Source organism: Ictalurus punctatus, chromosome 13 (genome assembly GCF_001660625.3).
Source record: "Ictalurus punctatus breed USDA103 chromosome 13, Coco_2.0, whole genome shotgun sequence".
Lineage (NCBI taxonomy): Eukaryota > Metazoa > Chordata > Actinopteri > Siluriformes > Ictaluridae > Ictalurus > Ictalurus punctatus.
The window spans coordinates 14,314,099-14,324,764 of NC_030428.2; the positions used below are offsets into that span (position 1 = coordinate 14,314,099).

A 10,666-nucleotide genomic window follows, 5' to 3' on the forward strand; every position below is an offset into this window, starting at 1 on the left:
ATCAAACCTAAACAGGCTGCTACTTTGTGCTAATGCAATGATTTGTGCATCTTAATCTCAGCTGTGTGTTCATTTCATTTTAGCACAGTAACGGTTTTCCGTTAACGTTGTTTCTTGGCATGCTCATCATGAATCGTATTAGTCAGTCTTACTGATCTCAGAGATGTGGGTGAAAGTAACTGTGTCTTTATTTCCCGAGTAATGATCCGTAACAGACACTTTTAAACTTAGATGTGTGAATAAAGAAAGCAGTAATACGGGAACAAATGTCTAAACATTTCATCGTGTGTGATAAACCACTGGTAAACTCGTTCATTTCGGACAGGTCCGGTGAACTATTGGAATAAGGGGCGGGGTCTCGCTCAAATATCACCCTATCACCCGTCCTGCCTGAGCTCCAGTCCCCGCCCTTTCAATTACCTCTCACGGAATGTATATCATAGGCTGGGAGACAGGCACCTCTCATTCTGATGTGAAATTAAAAAAGTGATGCACTGTTATTTATATTACAGTAATGTACCCAGTACAATGAAATAAATCAAGAAACACTGATATGTTAGGCATGTCAGACATGAGACAGGTCTTCTTATTTTGGCCGTAAAAGAGACAGGAGCAGTTCTCAGAAGTCGGAAGCTTGTGTTAGAGAGAGCCAGAAACCGGTTCATTTTGCTTTTGTTCCTTTGCGTTAAAGATTTTGGTGGAGCTTGTTTATTTTAGAAGGTCAAGAAAGTAAGCTGTCAACCTATGATACTGCACGTGAGCGCGGAGCGAGCCTGCAAATGGGCGGCATAGGCGGCAGCTTCTATATCAACATGCTCAATGGAAGCGACGCGCAAAGTTTGGCCAAAGACGCAGAGACGAGCGGTCACCTTCACCGGAGCAAGGAGCTAGCGGACTTCAAAATGGGCGTTCAAGACGCGAGGCTGTACTATCCAGACTCGGTTCCTAATGGCCAGGACAACTTTCCGCTGCCGTACCATGGCGAGCAGAGCGCTGGCGAACTCGGGGCGCAGGCGGGAAGGTTGTACTCCGCGGCGGCGGCGGCAGCGGCAGCGGCTCCGCTCGGTAACTGTGCGTTCACCCGCAGCAGCGCGGCTCAGGCTTACGCAGCGGCTGATGGGTATTCACCGGACTGTAAAGACGGCCACTCGGCCAGCGCGGACTCGTATCACGCGCATTTTCAGCATGGCTACCCGCGCGCGCCTCTCTATTCCTTACCTGGCCTACAGGTGTGCGGCAAGACGCAGGTGCTTCTCAATAACTACCCGCTGTGGGCCAAGTTTCACAAGTACCAAACCGAGATGATCATCACCAAACAGGGAAGGTAAGTAGGCTATGTCTTAGCACAAATTTGAGTAGCTTACAAAAGGGAAGTAATCTCAAGATACTTTAGTTGGCAAAAAGATCCATGTGAGTTCAATCTGTGGCGTAGAGGAGCATGGAGTAATTACATCTGGAAATGAAATGAAAGCAGTGAATGCCAGGACGCGCACTGACAGCTTGAGCATCTGCACAGGAAAGCAATCCAACTGTTATTTGGAAGTCTAATACAAAGTTTTGTTAGCTGGAGGTAAAGAAACGAAACTGTAGATACTGCTTAACCTTGATTAAAACCTGTTTTTTTTCTTGTCAAAGTCAACAAATATTCATAATAAGCGGTTCTGTAGTCGGTTATGTTCAGCTTAATTTGGACAGGAGCTTAAAAATAAACGTCTCATATCTTGGTTTTCTTGCTTCCTTTGAAATAGTAGAGGAGGAAAACCAACAAATCCTTAGGTCATGAGAGACAGCAATATCATGATTTTCATTCATTTATATTCCTGTTAAATGTTAAATCTTTATATGCTATTGAGAATTCTTATATAATTTTGCTGAGGTTACTTCAGCTATAATTCTTATTTGAGAAAATATTTCATATTTTACTATAATTCTGCAAGTGTTACTGGATAAATGTAACATGGTTAGCTATTATACACTCAGATAAGGCCTAGCTAGTTAGACAGACAAAGAAAAAAACTTACCTGAAAGTCACTTTCTAAATTTGACTCATATATTAACAAATAAGATTTCTGAAAGAAAAAAAAAGGCTTCTGCGAAAGTTTTGTCTTCTGTCAAAATGCAGTGTCTCATATTATTCATCAGTTATCATTTCTTTAAAGTAGTGCTCTCACATGTCACAAGCATATAGAACCTAGCAGTAAAATAATCAATAATCATGTGTTTTGTTATCTGTAGCAAAATGTCTTAATCACTGTTTAGATCTCACTGCTGCTATATTACAGTGTCAGAGTGAGTTCTTCATATAAAACATATTAGTTATTACTGATTCATTGCTGCAATAAGTGCAGTTTATATGAAATTATTTAAATGCATAGCAATTAATTACTCAAAACTAATTGTAATCAGTGTATATGAGTATATTTGTGTGTGTGTTTGAAGGGGGGTTGCACTAGGGGTATATGAAAATACACACATTTTGAACTAACTTACACTGGCAGATGCCTTCACACCTTGTGGATAATGACACCGTACCCATGGTTGCCCTGCTCATATAATTGAAGTAATTGATACATCTCCCCTACACACACACACACACAATTTGATTAGTCAGTCACTACTGCAACCTTTTTACACGTCATGCAAGAAACACAAAAGAAACAAATATGTTGTATATGTGAAAGACCCATATCCTTTGAATTGGCCAGCAAAATAATATTTCTAGTTTATGAAGAAGTATAGGCCTAGCACTAAATTATTCTGTGGTTGTCACACTTTGGGGGCTCAAGCCCCTGCCCCTTTTCTAAATTATTTAAAAGTGCCCCTCTCAACATTAATTAATTAACAATTATATTATGTAAAAAGTATTTGAATTCAAATCAACATGAGAGTGTGCACAAAACAGTAGCAAATTAATCACAAGAAAGTCAGAGAATTTTCCTATTTATTTGTCCAACTTGAGTCTGCAGTCAGATAGTCTCTTTGTCATGACGCAATCGCGATGCGTCTCGCTTCAACAGGCAGACAGGTATGCTGAAACCACTAGCTCTTCTGCTAACCTTTCCATAATATTAGCAACAGCTTCCTTATCACCATGGGTGAAAAAAGGTGAGCTAATATGAGACAGATAGTTGCAACAGATAGTTGCAAAGAAGGCATCATACGATTACAAACAGTGATAGTCGGTGTTACACGGTGCTCTGTTCAGCCATACACCGATTACCCTTTCCCCACAGAATTATTTCTATAAATGTAAAAATAAAATGCCATTAGGTTATATTAGTAGTGTCATTCTCATATTCATTATTGTGCCCACACACAGTCTGTTTACAGTGTCTACCAGGGTGATAAGAATATGTAGTTAAATTAAAGTTAGTAAAGTAGTTAAAGTAGTAAAGTAGTAAAATTAGCTCCTTTTTTTTTTTACATTTGAGCCCCTGCCCTTGAGGAACTCTCTGCACGTCCCTGTTTATTAGAGTAATTATTATTAAGCAAATTTGATCAGTCCCTGTCATCATTTGAATGATGAATTAATGATGAACTAATGAATTAAATGACACTATAAACAGAATAATTGTACATTTGACTTAAATATTTATAGATAAATACTTCTAATAAATAAATCTTCACTGTTTTTTTTTATGTTCCTGTAACAGCCAAATATTGAGTGGGTGATAAATTTACATAATGGAGTTTTAATCTGAGTCTCTCCATGCCAAGAAGTGTTCAAGCTCAGTTGATTCTGTTATGGGGGTGGAATAGTGCGGTGATGTGCTACTGGTGGTGGTTGTAAGGTTTGGCGAGGCTGAAAGTCTGATGGCCGTACATCAGTGGAGGTGGCTTTGAAGTGCAGGAAATGAAGAAAGGTGCTTTTTCCCTCTCTTGCACTCTTTCTTCACTCTCTCTCTTTCTCTCTCCTCTGGTCTGTTAGAGTGTGTAGTGAGGCAGGTTTCTTCAGAAGTGAGGTGAGACACAGTCCGAGATAAGGCTTTGAAATCTTCACTGTAAGGCCAAGAGCCTGAAACGAGAGCCGAGTTTCTTTGGCCCTTTTCAAGTTCTCCTCTAAGTCTGACCACATTTTCTCCATGGTACATCTCTGCTACTAACACCCACTCCACTAACATCCGCATAACCGATTAAAGATTCTCTATGATGGCTCAAAATTAATTTTGTTTAAAGGGCTAAACGGTGCATCTGCTTTGAACTTGTCAAAAAAGTGATCATGATATAACAAAAATGGTTTAAATGCTTTGTACTCTACCAGCCTTCTTTAGAAATTGTATCTTGAAAATCCAGTTCTAGGGAATGCAAAATATTTAACATGTAAACATGTGTACTATTTTTAATTAAACATTTCTTTATTAGTTCGTTATATTTAGTTCTCTCATTTTTAAAAATCTAATTATTATTTGTCTAATATACCATCTAGCAATATAATTTATACAAGTACTAATCACAAAGACTTGAAATATGTGACCATGATCATGTAAGAAAAAAATTATTTGGATGGTATATAGTAGCTATATTTAATTTTGTACCATTACATCTTTGGTACATTCTGCACTCAGAGGAGTCAGTGGAAATAAAAGATTATTTCTGCATCAGTGAAATAAAGCACAGCATATAGCACAACTGGAAAGTGATTGAATTTATAATATTTCCGGCCCATCGTCATGGTATAGTTAATGATTCCTGTGATGTATTGTTTCATGATACAGTTTTTACTGTAATTATACAGTTTTATATACAATGCCAGAAGTGTGGGTGAATATATTGTATGACATTATGTGTTATTGGTGTCTGTGTATTCAAACGCACAGTTCGAAACGTGTCTTTTTATGAGGTGCAGAAAAGCAGTGGATGTTGCAATTAATTTATTGTGGTCATCATATGATTTCATTTGTAATATGAAATAGAAGAGGAAGAAGAAGAAGGAGAAGAAGAAGAAGAAGAAGAAGAGGAAGAAGATAAGCAGCAGAAACACAATTTCTAAAGATTCTGATAAAGGCAATGCTTTGGTATTATGCATTTGCTGGCTCATTAATGACGTATAAATCACTTTATATTCTATATTTAATTATTATAAGGAACACAAGGGTGTCATGTCTTCTTTAGGAACAATGATAAGCAGTCTGTTTCCTGTACCACTTGTACTCACTTTCTGTGCCCTATGCTGCAAAGGCACGAAGATATTTCTGGCTATATTTGATGTTAGTGTTTGCTCTATGTTTTTTTTTTCTTTCTGAACATCACTTCCTGTTCATCTGTTGATGGTAACATGGAGTATGCAGAGTCTTGCAGCAAAGAGCCAGGCCTCAGCAGCAAAGTACATATTAAGTGTCAGACCTGCAAGTTTCTCACTACAGAGCAGTTTGTTGCATGGGTCTACAGCTCTAGAAGCATCCAGAAGTAGTATATTACTAGATATAGACAACAAGTGACCGAAGCAATTCAATAAAATCTCATCAAGATCAAAGGTCTGTTATGAGGGATGTGACTGTGGTTGCTGAGCTCTGTTTTTCAGCAGTCAAAGCTGCACTGGTGTTTATTACACTGACTCTGCTCTACCAGCAGAGTTTGTTAAGTGGTTTTTAAACTCACCACATAGATATATTCCTAAAAAAAAAAAAAAAAGCATATCTATATCTATCTACAGTGCACTTAAATCTGTGCTAAAGCAGCACTCATCTATTCATTCACTCACACAACTTTAACTTGGATAGGGTTGCAGTGCCATTTAATCATATATGCACAAAAATACAGTATAGTACGTCAGAGTCTCGGACACCTGGTTGTGTCCACCAGCAGCTGCGGACTGGCATATATCATCACAAATGAGCACATGTAGGCATGATGACATAAACTGGACCTGAACTCCTGTCCTGGTGAATCAGTGAGTGCACTTAAGGAGAGAAATCTTCTCTGCATTGACTTCCAGTAACACAGCTACACAGTAAAATCCACAGTGTTGAATTTACACCTACATTTACGTCCAATTGGACACAAATGAACACTAAAAGGGTTCATTCAACACTCTAGGTGTTAATTCAGCACTGGGGGATTTGTCTGTATCATTTGCCACCTCCCTGCTCTACTATACTTCTCACACATACATCATACACTTCTCTTTTTCACATACCTCGTTATCAGAGTACTAATCGATTTGCCTCTGCCTTCCTTCTAATACTGCAATTTTGACTGTTATATCTCTTGCATTTTAAAGGAAGTGGAACCATAGTATGTTTTTAATTTTTTTAAGTTTCATTTCACATTTGAAGAGACATGTACAAGTAAGGACATACCTAGCAGACACATAACAGTGTCCTAGACAGCAGAGAATACATATCTTTGTTTGGCAACCACCTACTAGCCGAGTACCGGCTGTCATTGAGTCAACCAGTCACCAAGTTTCCACAGGTTAACAATTTCTGTCATAGTAAACCTGAGCCTCCTACTTATGCAAAACACACTCTCTGTGGTAAACCTTTAAGTTTCCCCTTCACCAAGTACTGATTTCTTATAAATCGTCTCTTTTAGATAAGTATGCCCATGAAAGCTAGTCAGGGAAGAGAAGTGGCGCGCTCTGGTTATAAATCAGAATGAGCAGAGAGAGTGTAAAGTGGTAAAAACAGAATCCTGAAGCTGGTTTCTGTTTTCATTTACAGTATATTGAGATGTAGCTGCTAATGAAGAAGAAATGAATCATCTGTTCTTTATGTTTTTATACCACATATTTATCAGAGTGATGACTATTAAGTGCTTGTATGTGGACAGGGTGTTCAGTCATATGATCCTTCATTCTCTTCTCTAACTTGCTTTTAACAGGCATTTGCCAGATATTTTGTTATATACATTTTGTCATAAATTTTTGAAAGACTACAGAACATGGTACATTTGAAAATCCTTTAATATTACTAAATAAAATTATTAGATTTACAATTTCAAAACTCAAGTTTATGTAGGCATAAGGTTTAAGGTTTATGTAGGCATGATTTAAAAGCATTCACATATATATAGACAAGCTTGTGTGTGAATAGGTCATCCAGTATGATTGATGAGCTACATATTTTGTATGCACTCCCAAATGAGCAGACTACTAAAACAACCATAATGAGTAGAAGATATATTGTATGGAATTGCAATTTCAATTTAATTCATCAATTGCGTGGAATCTATGTAACAGTTATAACTTCATAACTTTGAGCCTGATAGTTGACAGAAGAATCAGAATGAACTAAAAATGTGTGCTTGAGCAGCAGAGCATTAATGACTGTGCACTAGCTTCAGGGTGAGAGATTCATGAAGCATAACACTTGTTTATCCTCACTTGGTTTCTGTATCCGTTTCTCTGAACAGGAGGATGTTCCCTTTTCTCAGTTTTAATATCAGTGCTCTGGACCCCTCGGCTCACTACAACGTGTATGTTGATGTGGTTCTGGCTGACCAGCACCACTGGAGGTACCAGGGAGGCAAGTGGGTGCAGTGTGGCAAAGCAGAGGGCAATATGCCAGGTATAATCAGTAGCCAGTAATTGGACACTTGCTTTCGCTCAGTATATGCTTTTTCTTTAAGTAGAGCATTTTATCTGTATTGTGGTTTTTGCATTGCATATCAGTGTGCATTGGAAGGAAAAAAAATTCTGCTTCTCAGTTATGTCTTTTTGTGGCCATGAGAAGAATATATCTGGTGTCACTGTACACCACAACCTAAGAAACGCATGCATGCACACCTGCTACTATGACTGTGTGAACTGCAGCAGTTTGGCATCACCAACTGCAATCTCATTCTGCATTAAATTGAAAATGACAATCAAAGCCAAGTTTTAAAAGGCTTTCAAGAAAAGGTCATGCATTTTTAGCATGATTACTGTATAAATTCTACATAAATGCACTAAGATGTTATACAAAAATGAAACACAGTTGTAAAAAGTATATCATACTATTTTTCCCCCCACAGGAAACAGGATGTATATGCATCCTGACTCTCCTAACACAGGGAATCATTGGATGAGGCAGGAGGTCTCATTTGGCAAGCTCAAACTCACCAACAATAAGGGTGGCTCCAACAACATGTCACAGGTATCACTGAGAAAAAATGTTTGTTGGCGTGTATATGATCGCTTGTGGTCAGTGGTGTCTTTATTTATTTCCTCCTCTCAACCCATCTCCACTCATGTCTACTCATATCTCATGTCAAATCTTATGTGTACCACACAGATGATAGTGCTGCAGTCTCTTCACAAGTACCAGCCACGCTTGCATATCATGGAGGTGAAGGAGGATGGAACAGAAGATCCCTTCCGCAGTTGTAAGGCGCAAACCTTCATCTTCCCCGAGACCCAGTTCATTGCAGTCACTGCCTACCAAAATGCAGATGTGAGTCACCCCTCCTCGTACAGCTCATACCTACAATATAACCACCAATGAAACAAAACAGCTGTGTGGAAACTGACAAGCTGTGTTGTAATGAATTAACATTATAATGAATATATACAAAGCTTCATATAGCTGATATTCTGATACCTTTAGAAGAAGTTTGTAGTTTACAGTTTAATCACTTATTTTCTGACTATTAACTCTGTGTGCCCTTTTCTTGTCACACCCTGCCCTCCTCCTCCTCTCTTGACATCCTGACCATACCCGTCACATCTGTCATGGCTCCTGCTCCTGCCATTTCTTCCACAGATCACTCAGCTGAAAATAGACCATAACCCTTTTGCGAAAGGTTTCCGAGACAATTATGACACGTAAGTAAACCTAAAACAATACTACTCCCTCGACTTATCTTATGAGAATATTAATACTTCTACACCCTCACATTTTAACAGGCGATCCACTTTAAAATATATGTAAAGTATAATGCTACTCAATCTCTTAAGGAAAACTAAACCCAAAAGCTACATTCAGATCTTATCAAAGTTTTACGGCTCACACTGTACCCCTCAGCCCTGAGAGATTTGTATTTAACAACTCTAGAGGGGTTTTGTCAGTTGATTTTGACCTTGATGTTCCCCTACAGACTGTATGCCCCGCCTGACTCGGATCGTATCACCCCCTCCCCCACTGAGGGTCAGCAGCTGATGGCAGCCAGCTGCTATCCCCGCCAACCTTACCTGGCCGAGCAGTATATGAGTCCACTGCAGCACAGCCGTTTCTACAGCTGCGAGCCTGTCAGCATGGCACAGGCGTGCCCCAAAGACCCAAGTGGAAGTCACCATGGGCGCTGGTACCTCCCTGGGCAGCAGGGCACACCCTCCAACCTACTGGACTTCACCTCTTACGATGGTGACTATACAGCCAACAGCCTATACAAGCCCTTCACTTTACAGACATCACCCCACCACCCGCTGAGCTACTATCCTGAGATCCCATTCACTTCTGGGCCAATATCAAGTGCTAGCCCTGCCACATGGAGCACAGCAAGACCTTCACCACAGTACCTCAGCCACTCCCACCCTGGGAAAGCCTCATCTAGCCTGAGTTGGTTCCGTCCCATGTCTTCTCCAGCCATGTCATCCTCTCCTCCAGCAATAAATCCCCGCCTTCACAATTCTCCTTCAATCCTTGAGTCCTTGAGGCTGCCGGTACTACAAGACAAGCCAAAAGAAGTGGTGGAGGACACCTGGATGGAGACCCCCTCTGTCAAATCAGTAGACTCGGTCGACTCTGGTCTTTTCGAGGGTGCAGAAAGCAAGAAAAGACGAGTGTCACCCTATGCCTCCAGCACTGAGAACTCTCCTCCCATTCGCAGCGAAGCCTGTGAGAAGGACAACAGCAGCGATGCAGGCTACTATGGCTTCTACAGTCACTGAGACCCATCGACTCTGAATTAGTGTAGCACTCCTGCTGTGTCCCACCCACAGAGCTGCACTGCCTTCTGGGACAAAGCCCAGTAGGGAGTCTAGAGGAGGGACAACAGAGGCCAGTAACAGCTAACACAGAACTCTGAATCATTTTTCCTTCATAGCCCTGGTGCTATTTTTTTTTATCTCTTCAGTGTACTTGCTGGCCCTCTTATATTTGGTGTGCCTCTTCCCCATGATAGTGCTGTATGGGTAAGGTCAGGTGGAGGCACTCCAGTCATCCTGAAGGTCACTGTCATGGTGAGGACTGGCGAGTCAAGATGATGTGACTGGGCTGAAACACTGGCCTGGAGATATATGCATGCACACACAGAGACCTGGATGAATTCCGGATGTAACTGTTTAGCATTTAAAGAAGTCTGCATACCTGCTGACACTCCCCTCATGGACCTGTCCAGTCTCCCAGTTCTCTCACACTCACAGATGCATACACACACACACACACACACACACGGTTCTCAAGAATATAGCTATGTCTTTTGAGTCTACATTATATTTTATGATTCCAGTTCATTCACATTTTCACTACTCCAAATGAACCTTAGTGTGCAATGAAATCAGATCATGTAAGTGATAAGTGCTATTAAAGGAAACAAAGAAAAAATCTGCATGGAGAGGTCAGAATGTGTTCCACTCATCCTGTCAGCTGTCTTCCTATCAACATCCCATTCTCTCTACTAAATCGCCCTCACTAGATCAGGGGCTGGCTCTAATGTCATCTTGTAGCATATGCCTCAGTACCATTGTACATTTATGAAGTAAATGTAAATGTTGTTCTTCAAATTATGCTTTCCTGAACTTTGGATT

General features: G+C 40.2%; 1 protein-coding gene across 1 annotated transcript; it reads left to right on the forward strand.

The window, feature by feature from the left end:
• Positions 1-452: 452 nt before the first annotated feature.
• tbx21 (T-box transcription factor 21) lies at positions 453-10,469 on the forward strand. Its single transcript, XM_017483090.3, has 6 exons — positions 453-1,324; positions 7,354-7,508; positions 7,954-8,075; positions 8,214-8,372; positions 8,682-8,743; positions 9,016-10,469. Exons 1-6 carry the CDS (start codon positions 780-782, stop codon positions 9,806-9,808), a joined length of 1,836 nt encoding a protein of 611 aa, XP_017338579.1. The 5' UTR covers positions 453-779; the 3' UTR covers positions 9,809-10,469.
• Positions 10,470-10,666: the final 197 nt, after the last annotated feature.